This window comes from Linepithema humile, chromosome 7 (genome assembly GCF_040581485.1).
Source record: "Linepithema humile isolate Giens D197 chromosome 7, Lhum_UNIL_v1.0, whole genome shotgun sequence".
NCBI classification, from domain to species: Eukaryota; Metazoa; Arthropoda; class Insecta; order Hymenoptera; family Formicidae; genus Linepithema; species Linepithema humile.
The window spans coordinates 11,326,508-11,347,246 of NC_090134.1; the positions used below are offsets into that span (position 1 = coordinate 11,326,508).

At 29.5% G+C, this 20,739-nt stretch overlaps 1 protein-coding gene and 1 long non-coding RNA gene across 3 annotated transcripts; both read right to left on the reverse strand.

Annotated features, from left to right (window-relative positions):
- Nucleotides 1-2,399: 2,399 nt before the first annotated feature.
- LOC137001179 (uncharacterized) lies at nt 2,400-3,499 on the reverse strand. Its single transcript, XR_010891295.1, has 3 exons — nt 3,306-3,499; nt 3,066-3,225; nt 2,400-2,741 (listed from the first exon to the last, which is right to left on the reverse strand). It is a non-coding gene; the product is annotated as an uncharacterized lncRNA (long non-coding RNA).
- A 4,922-nt stretch (nt 3,500-8,421) lies between these two features.
- On the reverse strand, nt 8,422-18,603 carry LOC137000963 (uncharacterized). 2 transcript variants are annotated; one of them, XR_010891103.1, is made up of 8 exons: nt 16,170-18,603; nt 12,583-15,809; nt 12,196-12,453; nt 11,795-11,872; nt 11,455-11,622; nt 10,376-10,914; nt 9,217-9,734; nt 8,422-9,135 (listed from the first exon to the last, which is right to left on the reverse strand). XR_010891103.1 is itself a non-coding variant. In XM_067358583.1 (7 exons), exons 2-6 carry the CDS (start codon nt 12,785-12,787, stop codon nt 10,784-10,786), a joined length of 840 nt encoding a protein of 279 aa, XP_067214684.1. In that variant the 5' UTR covers nt 12,788-15,809; nt 16,170-18,603; the 3' UTR covers nt 8,422-9,734; nt 10,376-10,783. The 2 variants fall into 2 exon arrangements, 1 of the variants encoding a protein (XP_067214684.1); XM_067358583.1 differs by having other exon boundaries at nt 8,422-9,734.
- Between the last annotated feature and the right edge of the window lie 2,136 nt (nt 18,604-20,739).

Below are 20,739 nucleotides of genomic sequence, written 5' to 3' on the forward strand. Positions count from 1 at the left end.
TCCTATTGAAAAAGGAGAATTTGTTTTGGATGCTTCTAATCATGGAATTGGTGCAGTGCTGTCTCAAAAACAAGATGGTGTAGAGAAAGTCATCGTTTATTTTAGTCGGGTTTTGAGTAAAACTGAAAGAAATTACTGTGTTACTCGTCGGGAATTGTTAGCGGTAGTTGATTCCATGAAAAATTTTCATCATTATTTATTTGGAAGGAAATTCCTTGTTCGCACTGACCACATTTCTCTTCGGTGGTTAATGTCGTTCAAGGAATTAGAAGGACAATTGGCTCGTTGGTTGGAGAGAATTCAACAATATGATTTTGAAATTTTATCGAAGTGGAAAATCTCACAATAATGCTGACGGTCTTTCTAGACGTCCTTGTGAAAAAGATCTTTGCAATTATTGCGCTAAAATAGAAATTAAAGAAATTGAAAATACAAAAATGATAGTTGGTTGAATTAATTTTAATACAAATAATTGTATTAATTGGAGGAAAGATCAACTTGACGATCCTATTATTTCATTATTTTTAACAAGAAAAGAATCAGGATTACGTCCTTCTTGGCAAGAAGTGATTAGTAAAGGTTCCTCTGCTAAAATTTATTGGAATCAATGGGATGCTTTAATTCTACAAAATGGAGTATTATATAAAAAATGGGAATCTCCTTCATTAAAAAAACAAATTCTTCAAATAATTGTACCTCAGAAAAGATTTGATTTGATTCTAAAAGAAGCGCATGATTCTCCTTCAGGTGGACATTTTGGTGTAAATAAGACATTAGCGAAGATTCGTCAGGGATTTTATTGGGCTACGTGTAAGTTTGATGTTGAAGAATGGTGTCGGTCTTGTGAAGTTTGTGTAGCGAAAGCTGATCCTTCAGATAAAGGAAAATCTCCTTTACAAATTTATAATGTGGGTTGTCCTTTTGATAGGGTTCAGATGGATATTCTTGGTCCTTTTCCAGTGACCTTTTCAGGATACAAATATTTGCTTGTTGTTACAGATTGTTTTTCTAAATGGGTTGAAGCAATTTCATTAAAAAATATTAAAGCTAGCACAGTTGCTGAAGCTTTTGTTAGTCAAATAGTTTCTAGACATGGCATTCCTTTAGAAGTACACACTGATCAAGGAAAATGTTTTGAATCTCGACTTTTTCAGGAAATGTCAAATTTATTAGGAATAAAGAAAACTAGGACAACTCCATTGCATCCTCAGTCTGATGGTCAAGTAGAAAGACAACAGCGAACAATTTTAAATTATTTAACTAAATTTATTTCTTTACACCAGAAGGATTGGGATCGTTGGATTCCTATGTTTCTATTAGCATATCGTTCTTCAAAACATAAAACTACCCAATAAACATTAGGACATTTTATGTACGTCCTATGTATATACATATATGGATTTGTATATTCTATGTATATACAGAAAATGTGAAAAGTATATAAAGCGCATATTCTATGTATATGAAATAATTACCACATGTATGTACATAGGATGTCCATAATTCATACATAGGTATATTCCAAAGATATGCAGTGTACATTCGTAGTATATACATGGGGTATATTCCGAGGATGTGCAGTGCACGTTCGCAGTATGTACATGGGATATATTCCGAGGATGTGCAGTGCACGTTCGCAGTATGTACATGGGATATATTCCGAGGATGTGCAGTGCACGTTCGCAGTATGTACATGCATGTATATTCCGACAACGTACAATATACGTACATGCATGTATATTTGGAGAATGTGCAATTCATGTACATAGAATGTTCATGCATATATATACCAAGAATATTCTTTGCACGTACGTAATATGTACATGTATGTACACAGCCCAGATAGCACAATAATATTCTATGAATGTGCTATGAACATTATCTAATGTTTATTGTAATATTCATAGAATGTTTCTATAATCGCAATATACATTCATAGAATGTGCATAGGACATACGAATGGGACTCTTTCGAAGATGCTATACAAGTGCATAGAATGTTCCAACAAATGTTCATGGTTTATTCGTAGCATGTTCCTAGCATGTCTATAGCATGTTCAAAGAATATGTACAGAATGTTCAGAGAACATTCAGAGAATGCCAGTAGGATATTCAGAGGATGTTATATGAATAAATATTTCTGCCTTATTTGTCGCGGTTTCAGTCAAATGAAAAAATCAATATATAGTTTAATTTAAATTTAATACGGCTATTGATATTAGCCTTCGTAATTGTCAATAGCCGAATCACATTAAATTATAATTAAATCATATACTGATTAATTCATTTGACCAAAACCGCGACAAATACGGAAGAAATTTTTATTCATTATATACAGTTGAGAAATAAAAGAGACTTTAATAGTAAATATACTCAGATGTATTACATTATCTTATATAATAATACTTCAAATTATATACTCGTATAAATTATAAATCGTTATACATATAGATTGAATTATTCAATGCCAAAATATTTATCATTACCTTAATATTAAATACACTTTGGTTGTAGCAGTCATAACGTGTAACGTATCTTTTATAATACTTATACAATATACATGCATAAAAATCGTCATATTATTCATTGTACATCTGTCATATTTTTAATTTTCGTTTCTATCTTTTTCATGTGCTTGTCTTACAGACTTCTTATTTACACGTTCTGTGGCTTTTACAAGCCAATTTGATACAACTGACTGTATATCTGCCAGGGTACATCTATGGGTTTTTTCTACAGCGCCTATAAATAATATATTTTAAATTTTATAATCGGCAATATTATTATTTATTATTCGAAAAAAGATAAAACCTTTAAATTAATAATATTAGAAATTGAAACTAATTTAAAACATCATATTATAAATACAAGTAAAAATAATAATGATAAATCCGATAAATAGCTATATATACTTCAAAAATACTGCATATTAAATTATACCTAAAGTTGAAAAATGGAGAAAAGATTTGAATTTGAAATATTGTAATTTATAATAGTCCACATTAAGTTTGAGCTGATCGTAATATCTCAAAACCACGCGCACACATGTGCCATTTTAAAACGAACCTGAGATTGCACTGCATATTATTAGAAGCGAGAAATTTTCATTTCCCTTTTTTCCATACCAGCTGAATGTTTGGGCTAATTGGTTAGAAAAGACCATTGGTAAAATTCTTTTCAGCATGACTTTGTACGTAGAGCCCCCTATTATTTTCAACTCTTTAACCTGAAATAAAAAACATATCATATTATACATTGTGAATGAGTGAAAAAATGTAGTTTTTGAAGAAATATGTATTTACATACGAAATGATCAAAATGCTCCTTTTCTACCAAGAAGTCCTCTAAATTTTTTAAATCATCTGCATTTTTCAATGGGAAAGTAAACTGGGAAAATATTGGAATTATATTTTCATTATTTAGAATCTTGTTCCCATTGAAAAAACCATCCATTTTATCCATAATAGGCGTAAACATAGTCAAAAGTGTAGCGATATCTTCTGACAATTGTTTTTGGCGTACGTCTAGAATTTGTAGTTGACGTAATACTTGTGTTTTAAAAGCATCATCTGAAATGCACAATTAAATATAAAGTAAATATTACAATTTCAATAACTTATAATATAATTAGTTTTCAAAGTTATTAAGTATGAAAGATAATAACAGCTACTTATTCTGCTTGTACGATAATTATTGTATATATACCTGATAATGTAGAATTATTTACGTTGCCATTCGATCTCGATTTTTTTTGTAAAATGTCTGAAAAATGTGTCGTGAAAACAAATTATTATTATTTAACAAATGGAAATTATTATAATTGTAAGAAAAATTTATTACCATGTTTAGTATTTTGTTCAATCGTATTATTTCTAGAATTCTCATTAGAAAAATTGAAATTATCGTCATATGTTGGTTTTGTTCTGGATTTCAGTTGAAATGTTTGGTTTCTTCGATCATTTGAGGGTGATTTTTGAAACGTACATTCTAAAACACGTATAATTTACTAGGAATTATGTATTATATAATATATGTATAAACATATATATATATATATATATATATATATATATATATAGGTAATTCAATTTTGCGTAAAAATATGACGAACCTTTAGCATCTTCTACATTATTATTTGTAAGTGAAGGAGAAGTAATCAGCGACTGTTTTAACGTAGCACTCTCTCTTTTTGAAATTGGCTTCAAAGACTTTACAAATCCTGAAATTTAAATAATTGTAATATTTATTAAAAGTACTACGTCTTGCTCTACAAAAAAATGTATTACAATACAATTTTGTAGAAAAATATATACCTGCAGATAGATCAACACTTGATATAGTAGAGGAAAATGCAGGCGACAATGGTAATTCCATTGGAATCTCAGTTAAATCGTTTTCACTCATTGAAATATCATCATCAGATGCCGATTGAACATCCGAAGTCTCATAAAAAAATTTAGGTTTCTTGCTAATTCTTTTTGAATTTTCCTTTTCAGAATTATTGATGTCCGAAGTATCCTCAGCTCTCTTTGCCTTATTCTTGGCTTCGATTAATGAGTCTGAAAAGATATAGTTCATTTTTATAAAAGTTATACTTTTTGTCGCGAGATAGTTAAAAAAAATTAATGTGAATTTAAGAAGTATATTGATTGAGACGATAAATGCATTTATTTTTATTTGAATACAATATTATATTTTTATATATTAAATAAAATATTATTTTTTATAAATGAAGTACTGTTTATCACTCTTACCATAATTGCATCCTTTTCCTAATTTTCGTATTTCGTGCAAGGTCCATGTAGATATATCTGGATCTTCACAGGAAGAAATAGCTTTCCCTACTTTGTGTGTATTATATGGAGGCCAATAACAAACATCACCATTTAACCAATTTACCGGCACAGCTTCGACATCATTTTCTCGTAAAAACAGCACAATCGTCCATTTTTTCATTTTGTATCACGGACGTTTCAAATTTCTATATTGATCAATTTACACGTGTGTCACAACAATTCACTAATATTTCATATGTAGATTATTCCAAGGTACATGCTCGTGTATTGTACAGAAACTTCTTGACGATTAATCACGATGACAACGACAAACAATTGAACGTCGTCTACAACAGCCAATTATTCTTCTATAATTTGTCTGTGATTGGTCAATTTCTTACGGCTTACGGCTCTATTGTAGACGACGCTTTAAATAAAAGAAGTCAAGAAACTAAAATGGCGTGTACAATGAAATTTTAAGCTTTAAGTATATACATACTTATATTAATTCTAAATGTAAATCGTTTACTATGAGAAAGTAATTTTTAACACTACATTGTACAAGATATTTATTTATTTTATTTAATGAGTATGAATGAGCGGAATAACTACGAAAGCATCATTTTCGGGAAATCGAACAAACTTTCCCAAAATATCAGTTACTGGCCATGCTGAACAATTTCTATCAAGAGCATTAACTAAATAAATGTTTAAAAAAACAGAATTACAAGGTTCTGAAAAATAGTTGGTAACATTACAAAATCTTTTTCCAATTACATAATACTGATGATTTGTTTTTGCAAAATTTTCAATTAAAATAATGGTTCTGTCTTTTAAATAGCAACAATTATTTGCAACGCTTGTGCTGAACGAATAATTGTATGTTATCATCTTCTTATATTGAACAGTAAAATTTCTTGTCGGTATTAAAGGCTCTGTATTATGCTCATGTTTAAAGATTTTTTCGTTTCTATCATTTCGAATATCATTAATATTATTTTGCAGAGATTCGTGTTCTTTTATGCGACGAACAATTTGAGCTATTGGTTGATTTGGTTTTTTTATTAAGTGTTTCACGCGTACTGTAAGTAATTTTCAAACGGGAATGCGCTATAAGAATGTAAATTTCCGTATAGTTTACAATCGTCGACCACATGGAGTAAACCGTGTACATTGTGTAAAATATATTCTGTCCTATATAAAACCTTAAATTGGTGCACAAAATATTCAAGCAATGAATGGGCATAATCTGAATATTCCTCACGATGACTTTCCAACAATAAAATTCTAATAGCGACATGTAAAGCTAAGAAGTGTACGTATTTATCAGCGGATAATATATTTTTCAATACAACTGGTCCACAATACAACAAAAAAAATCTATGCTCGGTTGCTTTCCAACGTTTCACTTCAATCAATGGCCTTGTTTTTCTAACAAATTCATCAGGTACATGATTTTGAAATGAAATAAGTGAATCGGATATTCTGCTTGTAGCTTCCCTTAGCAATTTGTTTAAACGTGTTCCAAATGTCCACATGTCTACTATTAATTTTTTCACAACACCAAGGCAAACTAAGTGCATGTACTCCAGAGGGAAATGTTTTATCATGTCAATATTAGGTATCGTTTCAAGAATCGATCTTCCCTTGTGGTGTTGAGGTTGACTTTGACGAATAAAATCAATGTGCGTTCTTTTATCGCAACGTAATTTGGGATATGTTACTCTATCTTTAATATATTTTCCCTTTTGTATGCATTTTGTACATGCAAAAAAACCAGTGTGGCTTTTACAATACGTAATGTCAGATTTGGCAGGAGCATCGCAAATGAACCCTTTGATTTTAAATGGTATATTGCGTCCATTATATGTAAACCCTGTGTTTGTGAAATGAATACAGTCGTTTGTGAAGTCTTTCAAGAAAGCATTGTAATTCTTAATCTTCTCATAACCATGATAAATAGCAATCATGAATATGTTTTTTGGATAATCTGCCAATGAACAGAGAATGGGATAAACGTGACTTCGTGAGCTTTTACTTAATGGTAAACCGTCAATATTTACTAATAGCTCAATCTTTTTTAAAACATCGCCAATTGAAGCACTTAATTTTTGAAGTGCACTTTCTAATCCCAAATAGGAATATGTTCCTGATTCCATATTCTTAAGAATAATGTGACGAGGAGTATTAAAAAATGTTCTTGGATCATTCGGTAAGTTTGAGTGCTCTAGATACAGTAATGTTTTAAGCATTTTTAAAAGATCTCCCATAGCTACATGGATTATGTTATATTTATGTGCCCACGAACGTAATTTATATGAAAATTCTACTGGAATATCATTATTTTCATTTAGGTGAACATCTTCATCGTTATTGATAGGTATTGGGACATTGATCTCATCATTGGTATTAATTTCTTCTGGAACTTCATCTGTATTACAATTTGTAATATTCATACGTACCTCATCTGGTGGTTTTGGCATTTCATTATCAGAAGTGTCAGATAATTCTCCGTTATATGGAAAAATCTGTGCTTGAACGTTTTCCAAAGTATCACTCACATTTTTTCTTAAAACTTCCAAACACATTTGTGTGCCTTGTGCTACTTTTCTGTAGAAAGTCGTATTTGAACGCTTGCGTTTCATCGTATGTTTTAATAACTTATTTTATTTTTTTATGCTTTCTTTAATGATGTAATTTTTTTATAGAGGCGGTAACGAACTAAATATTTCAATGATGTAATGAATTTTTTAGGTTAGTCTTAATCAATAAAAAACAGAAAATGCGTATGCACAAAAATGTACAATATGAATGTACAAGGAATATTCGGTGGATATTTAATGAATATTCAGCGAACATTCAAGTAACATTCAGAGAATATCCAGTGAACATTCATAAGTACTGTGCGGTATATTGAGCATGTTCTGTGAATGATCTGAAAAGATATCACCAGAGTATGTATCATAGAGAACATTCAAAACCTGCATATTCATAAAACATTCATAGAACAATCTTTGGGAATGTTCTTTATTAGTCATAATTGGAACGTTCTATTAATGTGCGTAGAACATTCAATAGAAATATTCCTTTTCAGAATATATTTAGAATATAAATAGAACGTTCAGAGAATGTCTTGTGCTATCTGGGAGTATGAACATGAAAAGCACGTAGTATATCCCAGACAGCACAGGTAGATTCTGAGAATATTCGGAGAATATCACAAAAGTATATTGCGTATATTCTCAGAATATTCGATATACGTACTACGATATCCTGCAATACATACTCAGTAAGTTCCTATGTCTCGCGTAACTTGGTTCTTAGTACGTACTGTGAATATCCCGCAGTATGCATATAGAACGGTTACGGTATGTGAACGGTATATCATACCCAGACAGCACAGGTAGATTCTGAGAATATTCGGAGAATATCACAAAAGTATATTGCGTATATTCTCAAAATATTCGATATACGTACTACGATATCCTGCAGTACATACTCAGTAAGTTCCTATGTCTCGCGTAACTTGGTTCTTAGTACGTACTGTGAATATCCCGCAGTATGCATATAGAACGGTTACGGTATGTGAACGGTATATCATGCACGTATACATATATACACAGCTTTGTATATAAATTAATTTATACTTTGATTTGTTTAATGTAAAATATATTTATTTATTTTTTTATAAAAAAATACACGGGAAGACTTCAATGTTTTTCAATGTTTACAGCACGATTTCTCACGTTTCTTAGAAAAACACTACATATAGTAAGAAACTAACAACTAATTATATATATTATATAATATTTCTCGAAATCTTGAATGATATAATACATCTACACAACTGCTATTATATCCGCTCGATCTGCGTTCGCAATATATGTTCTTCCAAATTTTTTAACATTTACATCGTCGGACACTCTAGCCATTAGTTTCAGCTAGCATTAGTTTCTCTTGAATTCTGTAATTATTTATTCTTGTTAAGTACTGCATCACAGAAACAGCATCATAAAATTAATTGCAAACCAAGGAATTATATATGTATATATGTATATATACACACATATGATTACTAATAGTGATTACTTACTATTAGTTTGATTATGTTGATCTGTGGATATTCCGTGAGATTTAAAAATCGCAGACTTAAAAGTCGTAACTAACATTTTCACACAACAATCCGTAAACCCTTTTGCATATTCAGTTCCAAGTATTTCTAAGTGCCTTTTCCTCTCTCAACTTCGAATCAACATAACGAACATAATTTTCTGCACCAATATAAATATTCTGGCTTTTATCTAATAAAACGTTTCGGTGGCTTGTATGTACACCGCTTCAATATTTTTTTCCATATATCACTGAAACATTATAATAATATTATTAATAAAATTATTATTAATAAAAAATATTTAAATTTATAGATGTTTTATTTTTATTACCATAACATTTCTCTAACAATTACGTGCTGAGAATTAAACGCCTCATCATTTCTCTGAATTTAATTTCAACATTAACAAGAAATCAATAACGTCTTTTTTCCTCTACCCAAAATAAACTCAAAAAAATAAAAAAAAGATTGATCAATGTCCAAGGAGATATAAGAAACTCCTAGTCTTTTATCTAAAGAAAATTTCAAAAAATAAAATGATCAATGTTCAAGAAGATATTAAAAACTCCTAGTCTTTTTTATTCAAAGAAAATTTCAAAAAAAGATTGATCAATGTCCAAGGAGATATAAGAAACTCCTATTCTCCTTTACCCAAATAAAACTTCAAAAAAATTATTGTAATAAAAATGTGACAAGCTTTCATAATTCATTCTTGAGTTTGGTTTTCATCTTGATTTTGAGATTGATTTTGATGTCTCTCTATACGTTCTTTAGCATGAGCCAACCAGGTTTTAATAGGAGCAGAGATCTTATTATTTGTAGTATCAGGAAATGATTTTCGTATAACACCTGGAAAAAAGATATTTATTAATAAATTAAAACAAATATCACTATAATGTAATGCAATGTAAATTAAGTAACATTTTATGCTTTATTTGTAATATTTAAAAGAAACTGTTGAAAAATATGAAAAATTGTAAACAAGTTTCATTGGTTTAGTTATAACATTGATTAATAAAAAAAATAAAGAGAGTTTTTAAATATCTTACTCATTATTACTTTGCATACATTTAAAGTAGAAAAATTTTGTTTCTTTTTAGCTCCAAACCAACTATAATTCAGAGCAAGTTGGTTCGAAAATATTAGTTTAATTAGTCGTAAACATGAAGTTTTTAAACAATTGCTCAGTACACGTGTCAATTGTGTTTTCTGAAATTATTACATTGCATTATTAATAGTTACAAAATATGTTACTATAAAATTGAAGTTGTATTTTTATTATTTAAACAGTTTTCTACTCTTTGTATATAACATCCAGAAATAAAAAGAAAGATATCAACTTGGGATTTGCAATTGTGAGTAAAAGTATTTAAATAACATTTATACTGTACAAATTGTTTTCATAATTAAATTGTTTGTCAGATTTTAAACCATTATCCTTTCTTTTTTCAAAGACACTGTTTATAATAAAATACTAACATTTTACTTACCATTTTGTCTCGATAAATAGAATCATTTTGTAGTTTTATTTCCATAGTATCTAGATCGTTTTGGTCTTTCAATGGAAAATCGTTTAATGTATCAATAGTTTCTTTTTTTTTTGTATGGAAAGAATCTATTGACAATTTTTGCAACATGATTTTTTGATTTTTTTTTATATTATTCAATGCTAATTCTAAATGTATTACTTTTCTTATTAAAAAATGTTGAAAATTTTCTAAAACAATTGAAATTTTGATGCATATTTATGTACAAATGAAATAAAAAATTTTTCAAAAATTGTACAAATAAAGAAATATAAAAAAAGAAATAAATTGTGCCAAGTTGCTTCAGAATAAATAAAGTTATAAGTATTAATATGTCACAAATAAAAAATACAATAAAAATTAGTTCCTTTACTAACTTTGTTCATGATTCAACTCTGGACTTAATACTGCTGTTTTCTTTGAGGCTGCACAATTGTCACTCGCAATATTATCCTCATTATTTGCTTCACTGTGAGTGATGAAATTTCCAGTACATTGTGTATCTAAACGTAATAAAAAAAATGTTACCATTATTCCAATACAATTTTAAAATTAATTAATACATAATGAAGCTTTATATGCAATGTTCATCTCATTGTTGATAATAGATATAATGTGCTATACATATTACAAATTGCATGTCTTTCTTTCCATCTATATTAAACACTTACTTTATGCATTACTATTTTTATTAATTGCTTATATTTGTTTTAAATCGCATTATTAATTTTGATTTTATTTCTGCAATAGTATTAAGATCGGACGGTCTTTGGTAATAGATACAAATTATAATATAACACAGTGTAAACTGTATTTTTTATTGGAAAATTCTCATTATAAAAAACATTTTAATTGTCTACAAATAAAATAAAAAAATTTTTTAATTGTTTATGTTAGAAATAAGAAAAAAAATATAATAACTAAATTCATGCTGATTTGTTTCAGAAACACTAATATGACTGTACACAGCATATTAATTCATCAATAATTACAAAAATAAAATACAATGTAAAATACAAATAACAATAAACTGGTATACTAACCTCCTGTATTATTCCGGTTTAAATTTGATGTTAAAAATTCGCTATCATCAGTATCATACGATTCTTCATCATATGATACATTTTTAGAAAATTGAATTCTGCTCATTTCGCTTTTATCATAATTCTCCTTATTATGTTTAGTGTTAGAAAAATTTTTACATTGCGGCTCTAAATATATTGAAACAATGTTATCAATGTGATGTTCATATAATTTGTACATACATTATTTCTATTATATTTATATCTAAATATACAAAATTTATCTTATTTATGATAAACACAATATTATAAAAAATTCGATAAAATATAATATTTGTTATTATAAGTAGTGTATACATACTTAAATTATTATTGCAATCATTCATAGTTATACAATCCAAATCGCCATCAAAAATTTCGTTTGTATGCTTTTGTAATTCTAAAACAAAAAAGTTTAACGTGCTTTTATATTTCTTTACTTTGTTGTGTGATATATATAAAAAATATTTTATAATGGGACTTTTTTCAGCAAAAGACAGTTAACAGTTGATTTTTTTTCAGCAAAAGACTGTCCCTCCCTAAATCTAGTAAAGTAAGTCCTAACCCTGCTAAAGTTGCTTACCCTGTTCTATCAACAAGAATCATACATGTATAATTTATACATAATGAACAGTATAAGTAACTTCAATATTTGCTTCACTAGATCTTTATTAAAACATCTCATGATTTTTAATCCATTATTATTTCTATTAATGCTCATACCTTCTTTTGCACGTCTTTCTAGTTTTTGTTTTTTCGAAACATGTTTAGTAGTCATATTAGAAGTTTTTGGAACTGTTGGAAGATCAGACAGCAAATTTTCATCAGAAAGTTCATCACCACCACTCATTGATGAGTTCATGAGTTTTGCGGCTCTAATTTTTCTAGACCTCTTAAGATATTCATTTTTCTCAGTTCCAGAATTGAGATCTGATATTTCCTCAGCTTCTTTTAATTTTTTTCTTGCTACTGCATAATGCGCTGCAAAAAAAAAGAATATAATTATGAAGAAACATATTGTTAAGTTATATTACAAAAGAACATTAAAATATATTAATATTTCATACAGAGAAGTAATAATACATTTAAGAAGAATATAATATTACTTACAATATGTTCCATAGATTTTTTTAATGGGATGACTCAACCATGTACTTTGCGGTTCTTCCATCGATTTTACAGCTTTATCGTATCTTATATTACTGATGAAACCAACAGGCCAGACAGCACTCTTCAGGTCTGTACTCAACCAATTGTTGGGCACTATTTGAAGTCCATCCTCAAACTCAATGACGTAAAATTTGTCGTCATTCATTTTATTACAATAAATATACTGTTACAATAAATATTCTTTTACAATAAATTACATAGCGGTATGCAACAATGGAAAAACTGTATATTTATCTTCACAAGGCAATTTGACATATTTTGTAATGACATTTTGTAACGGCCATGATTTCAAATTAGAATAAGAGTGTACAGTATAAATTCCAAGTAATGAGGATGGGCAAGGAATATTATATAGATTTTCTCTTTCCAAAAATTCATGACCTATTATTATTGAAATATTTCGCTTAGTGCAGTACACTATATTTTGTATACACACAATTGCACCACATTTTAAGCCACAACAATTATCCGCCAGTGATCCAGCTTTTAATGTTAGTCCATTATATTTCACAATTTTGTATTGTGGATTGGTGCTGTTGTTTGTCAGTGGACCATCAGAATGCAACGCCATTAAACTGGGATGTTTCATTATACAATCTGATAAAGTAATCAATGATAGTGATGATTCAGAGTTTATTTCTTTTTCAATGCATCTGCGCACTACTTGCGATAAAGGTCTATCTGCTTTTCTAATATATTTCTTTATTATTTGCATGTAATTTTCGAATTTGAATGCACTAAAATTATCAAGTGGCCCAAATTTTTGGACATCAGAAACAAGATGTATAAGACTATGCACGTTGTGTGATATATGTTGAGTTTCATATAGTTTCTTAAATGTATTTATAAAAAAAAGAATCAATTCTTGCGCATAGGTTAGATGTTCGTTTAATTTTTGTGATGACAAAATTCTTACAATCACATGTAATGTTAGAAAATTAAAAAAAACATTCTTTTTTAATTTGGATTTAAAAGCTAATGGACCTATATACAATAATATCATTCTATACTCCGTAGCCTTCCATAATTTAACACAATCGAGTTTTCGTGGCTTCCTTGCAAATTCTACAGGTATTGAAGGTTTCAGCTGTGTTACTAGACTTGTAGAAATTTCTTCAACAGTTCTTGATTGTAATCGATACTGAATGTCTCCCACAAGCCATAAATATATCAATTTGCGCATAATTCCCAAACATATCAAATGCATGTAATCCAAAGGAACATTTGTCACCGGCATAAAATGAGGTAATTTCAGTAAAACACAAGTGATATTTGGCTTGTGATAATTATCATCTATCTTTTGAATGAAATCGTCATTTGTTCGAAGTGGCGCATCGACTTGTGGGAAACATATTCGATTACAAACATATTCTCCTTCTGTTTGACATTTAGTACAACTATAGTATCCTGTATGTCCTTTCACACAAAGAACGAATGATTTTGCTGGTGTGTCGCAAATTAGAGCTTCTAGCCTGCATGGTATGTTACGGCCATTAAAATTAATGCCATTTTCGAATAAATCTTTTGCTTTATCAACAAAATCCCTCAAAAAATCGTTGGCATTTGCTGGTTTTTCGTTACCGTAATAAAGTCCAATTATAAAAACATTATTATATGGAACAACCGAACCTAATATAGGCCAAAATTGCTGTGTTGACGATTTTGATAGTGGTAACCCATTAATATTAATAGTTATTTTTATACAATCAATGTTATCTTTTATAGATGCTAGTATCTTTGATACGGAATTTAATACACCAAAATGATAGTAGCTTCCTGGCGCTATCATACGTATTTCTTGCTTCCTTGGTGTTTGTAAAAGTGTTCTTGGATCTGATGATAACGTTGAAAAGCAAGAATGTTTTCTCAATCTGTGTAATAATGCTCTTAAAGCAATGTGAGAAATTTGATATTTTACAGCCCACATAGCTAAATCACTTATTATATTACTGTCTATTATTTCTGTATTTTCTGATAGATAAGGTAAAAATTCTTCAGATGATTGTTGCGAATCAGATGTATAATTATTTGATTGTCTGCATTCATAATCATTTTTATCTTCTATAGATGTTTCATTAATTATTTCCCTCACTTCATTAATAGTACTATTACCAGCAATATCCTCATCAATCGGAATATCACAACCCATTGTGGAAACATTTACAAAAGTTTTTGTGGAATTTTCATTAATATTAATATGTGATGTTTCATGTAATGTGCTGAGAAGAACATAAGAAATCATTTCCGATTCTAACTTAGTTATTCTGTCGAAGTGGCGTTTTGATACATATGAAATATTTCTTCTTTGGTGCTTTCGATTCATTTTTATTCTATTAGAATGTGTTAATATACAATTATTGTTAATGCGGACAATATATAGCAGAGAGAATGCAGTTGTTCTCCATTTTCACACAAGTCTAAAGTTATGTGAGTATTTTATACTCAAATAATGACGTCATTGTTCAGTGAATATTAAAGATAGAAATGAATTAAATTCAAGGCCAATAAATTCAAAATTAACAATAAGAATAAAAAGCAAACAGACCAGTGCTAGATGTTCGTGCGTGTGTATTGAAATACAATTATAAAATAAACAACTTATATCAGCTCATCTTCAAATTCTTACAAAAATTGATTTATCATACATTATAACGTTTTTGAAAATGAATTATTTATCATTGCTAATTATTCGCACGCAATATCTTGTTAGAATTTCGCATTATGAAATCGCTGAGAATTCCAAGTATTAATGTATTGTTCATGGTCAAATTTAATGTTAAGACTAAAATTTAAATTATAAAAAAAAATATTAATTTGGAAGAAATGTTAATTACATAAAATATGATTTCATATTATATAAAAGATACGATTTTAATTATATAAAATAATTCAAATCTTCAATTTGGTTCTTCTGTTAATATATAAAATTAAGGGGTTACCTGCACTTAGAAGGCCGAAAAAAAGCCCTTTTTTGGGAATTTTTTTTGAAGTATTGTATAAGTATTTATAAAAATAAGTTTCAGCATATGACAGACGTATATTCTAAGAGTATTACAAAAAATTTTTATGCAAAAATATTGATTTTTAAGCGTGTGATGGCGGTTTTCCCAGAGGTCCTGAAAAAAAAGGTGTTTTGCGGTGATCACTGTAGCTTTTGACTGGTTTATCTGAAATAAAAAATCCCGATTGCATTAGTTAATATAAGAGTATAGCGGGTCCCTGATCGAAGGTTTTAGCGAAATTTTAGTTTTTAACAAAATGGCGGACTTACAAAAAAAAAATTAAATTTTCGGTAAAAAATCGCACGTTTTTTGGTTATAAAAAAAAAGTTTTTTGAAAAAAAAAAATCCTACGATCAGGGACCCATAAATTGTATCTGAAATAAGCACAAAAAATTTCAGACCGATCGGTTAAGCCGTTTTTGAATTACAGTGATCACCAACTTTGAAATTGTAGTTTTGAGAAAAACGCATTTAAAGTTTTTTTTACGAAATATTTTATAATAAAAATTTTTTTGGGGAACTTACACATAATCATCTATTCCAGGACCATATAATGAACCTTCTGCTTCCTCGGATGCTATAGTTACTTCGAACCGTTTATACACACATACATCTTCGAAAAATACAATTGAAGGCCTAGGGTTAAATATGTCGACTTGTTTTTCGTAGAACACAAGTAGGCACATACAACCGCTATCGCTCCGTCAATTATAGTCGGATTAGCTTGAAAATTTATGACGACACTTTTGGGATGTTGTACTTTAAGAAAATGTCAAAATCTCAAAATCGATTTTTTCAAAATTACTGACTGCAGGTAACCCCTTAACGGAAGATGACCTGATACAGGTTGAAACGTTATTTATTTCATAATTGTACTCCAATACATACGAACATCTAGCACTGACTGTTTACTTTTATTCTTCTTGTTTTGATTTAAAAAAACGCGCAAGTTTATGGGCCACTTTTTCCAACGTCGGTTACTGTTAACCGTCGATTTCAATTTTTTAATAGAATTGCTAACATAAAGAATAAAATATTATTATTAAAGATAACAAAAATGTTTAATCTTTTTCTTTTTTGATGGCAGTATTTCATTCATATTAGCCATTCAACACACAAATTTATAACCTCACTTTTAATATGAGTTAACAAACCTCAATAAAGCACACGATTTTGAGCTTGTGCAGATTGTAGGTAGGTAAAAACTCAGTTGAATCTCATTTGTCAGAATGAAAAGAAACGTGCATTCAACTGAGTTATGACGTCAAATGAGAATTATCTGAGTTTTGGTGTAAATAGAAAGCAACTTGGAAGCAAAAAAAAACAAGAAATTGACTAAAGACTAATAAGAGTAATAATAATTTGAACAAACCTTAGAGAATATTGGTTGCTTTCACGTAGACTTATTTTTGAAATGGCAATCACGGCACTTGCTTTCTTGTATTAGACAGTTCTTCTAATAACACTTGCGCGAGCGCTAGTATCGCGAGTCCTGGTAAATAGCGAGCCAGAAGGAGATACGAGCGCTCTCTTTCGGAGATTAGGAAATTTAAAGCTGCATTCTGAAATTCACTGTCAGCACTGCATAAATTATTTTACGTAACTTAAAAGTATGTTCTAAGAATATACGAGAATGTACGAGAAGTAATATACTATAAGAGATATTATAAGAATGTTCTGAGAATATACGAAAAATAATATACTATAAGAGATGTTATAGAAATATTCTCAGTATATTATGTATAGTACGTATATTCACAGTATGACTACAGAATATTCGAATGATATCATGTGCTGTGTGGGATATATGCATAGTCCTTTAATGCATTCTGCACATAGATTTTTATCAATGTGGTAATTGAAAGTAGTGTTTTAATAAAGGTGCGCTAGTTTTATTTTGTAAAATTATTCAAATAGTTTATTAAACTTTTAGATTTTACAGTATAGTTTAGACAATATAAATTTAAATTATATTTGAAAACTAATATACAGAGTGTTGAATTTAAAAAGAACTACTGAATTGTCTCATTATCTATAGACATGGAAAAAGAGTGTTTCATACAATATAGAAATTAATTCGTATTTATTAAAAACGTATATGTAATAAAATAAAAATAAAATAAAAATAAAATAAAAATAAAATAAAAATAAAATAAAAATAAAAATAAAAATAAAATTAAAATTAAAATATAAAAAAAAAACTTTTTTGATTTATTTATAACGTCAAAATTAAATCTCGCATTTTTAAAAATAAAATTGCACGTTTAACAAAGATTACAAGTATATTTTTGTATACCTTTAAGAAATATATAAACAATATCACATATATATTTATAAAATATAAACTTTTAAATTGAACTAAAAATGTACTTACAATTAGTACTTATGTCTTAACACTGGACGTTTAGACTCGTCTACTATTACACTACCGCTCATAAATATTGTTATGGACAAAATGATAAATGAGGCATATGATAAATTATGCATAATGCCCGCGACTAGTCGGACAAAATGATAAATAAATAAATAAATAAATAAATACATATATATATACAGGGTGTCTGGCAATAATCGCCCCATCGGTCATGTACAGGTAGAGGAGGTCAAATCGAGTAGAAAAGTCCTTTACCATTTTTTGATTTTTGTAATAAGTACTAAGTAATTAACGAAAAAAGATTGGTGAATCCGTGCAAGTAAAGCGCGCGCAGCGAGAAGGACATCCCACTGCTATGCGATCACTAGGCGCGCGATGAAGCGTTGGGAGGAGCGCTCTACAAATGACAATGGCAACATACGAGCGGCGCGTAACGCTAGATCCTTGTGTCCTAGTGATTGCGTAGCAGTGGGACGTCCTTCTCACCGCGCGCGCTTTACTCGCGCGGATTCGCCGATCTTTTTTCGTTAATTACTCGGTACTTATTATGAAAATTAAAAAATGGTAAAGGACTTTTCTACTCGATTTGACCTCCTCTACCTGTATATGACCGGTGGGGCGATTATTGCCAGACACCCTGTATATCTGCCACGCATTCGTATGACAATAGAAGAGATTAAACCGAACAGAAAAGTTACCACATTTTGCAAATTTCATAGTTAATGAATAGTTAATTAATCAATTTAAGAATTTATTTAGATTATTAAGATTATTAAGAATTTATTTCATTGCTTTTAATTATATGTAGTGTTGAACTAGACGTTATCATACTAAGTATAATAATGAACAATAACTATATATTAGTAAACAGATTGTTATAATTAAAGAAATTGTGATGAATGAGACAAAGATATTTTTATGAAAAAGTAAATCTGTGCTTTTGAGAGATATATTGCATAAATTTTCCATACATTACCTTTTCTATTCTTATAGATAAAATTGATCTCTAAAGAGCAATTTCTGGCAGCTAATAAAAATTTATCAGATGGAAAAAATCATGATTCTCGATTTATAAAAACGCTCAGCGAATTACAGTGGACCAAAAGTGAAATGGAAAAGCGAACTGCTAAACCATCAAAAAACCGTAATGCTTTGCCAATGTGTACTCCTGAGAAGGTGGATTATTTAAAGAGTGCGTTAATTTTTTATTCTTATCTCTATTTTACTACATTCTTTAAATCTCTATATATTATAAATTCTATCTTGACTTATATATAATTTATTTTAATTTAGCTCTCCTTGATAAGAGAATGGATATGGAAAAAGTATCTGATACAAAAGACAGAGATAAAAGGAAATTGGAGGTAGCAAATTATTTATCCGATAAATTTTCAACCGTTCGCAGGGACAAGAAGAAGCGGCAACAAGAAAACAAAGAAAATAATTAATATTTTAATCTTATATATAAGAAGACATTTATAATACATGACCAGCTCGGTTTTTAATAACATTAATTTTTATTTTTTTTAGATATTGTTTATGGTATTGTTTACGATTTAGTTACGGTCAAATGTTAGCAAAAATTATTTTTCTAATGTCTTCTGTATTATATATATATATATATTCTATATTTTACGTATATATATTCGATATATATATACGAATATATATTCTATATTATAATAAATAACATGTGTCAGCAATTAAATTTTAGTTGTGTTTTATATATTACCTACCTACAAAGGAATATCTACTGGATATTATTTATATATCAACTAGATATTGATATGATATCGATATGATATCGATGAAATATTTTGCTGATCTATTATTGATTGTACATCGATGTATCATTGATAAAGTGTCGATTTTCTTTCGAATATCAATAAAGAATCTCATTATTATCTAGTCATTATCTAGTCATTATCAAATCAAACGGTCCGAAAAATCATAATCGATATCGATTTGATCATCGACTTGTGAACACGGGTAATGAGACAATAGGCGGTGATGTTGGCCGGTATATTTTCCTTACAATCAAATTCTATTCGCACGTCAACGGTGGCGCTCTTGACAGAGTCGTTTTGTCGCGAACAATCTATGACTACGAACGGACCGGCTTTCGAGAATTCATCGATGTCCAAATACGTATTGTCCTGTCCATAATAGGCTTTGCGGAAACGCGCATACATATTGTACAGTATAGCGTATCGACTCTTGTCGAAATCCAAATTCATGTCGTCGTACGGATAAAAATCTGAATTCAAATGCAGTCTCACATTGGTGAGTTTACAAGCGTCAAATTGCGTAGCGTTTTCAAACAGTACGTTTTTTCGACCGGTTTGGAGAGCAAAGATTACGTATCGCGGTTTTTCCAATTGCGTCGCAGCTTTGACCGCCCAGGAATGCTTCGTTGTATTCTGCAGCAAAGGAAACTCGTACAGATCCCACGAACGGAAGCACACGCTCAGATATCTTCCGCTTTCCAAAGTTCGAAGAAGAGACAGCTTGTTGACTTCGCTCAGAGATACGTGCGGCATTCGCCACTGTATCTTGAGTAGTTCGATCGTTGGATTCGTACCGACTCGTCCAACGAGAAAAATATTATCGTTGCGCGATCGTATCAATACAAGTTCGTGACGAGCGTTGATTACAATCCGTTTGTAGTCCTCGCAGAATCCTAAAAGAGTATTGAGCGGAACGCAAAAATTAAAGTTTCCA

Excerpts from the sequence above, each read along its gene's own strand:
- LOC137000963 (XM_067358583.1), bottom strand. The coding sequence starts at position 12,787 with ATGAATGACGACAAATTTTACGTCATTGAGTTTGAGGATGGACTTCAA. Across the intron at positions 11,873-12,195 it reads AGAAAGACGTGCAAAAGAAG|AATTACAAAAGCATACAAAC; the intron begins GTATGAGCATTA and ends TTTTTGTTTTAG. Across the intron at positions 11,623-11,794 it reads TGATTGCAATAATAATTTAA|AGCCGCAATGTAAAAATTTT; the intron begins GTATGTATACAC and ends CAATATATTTAG.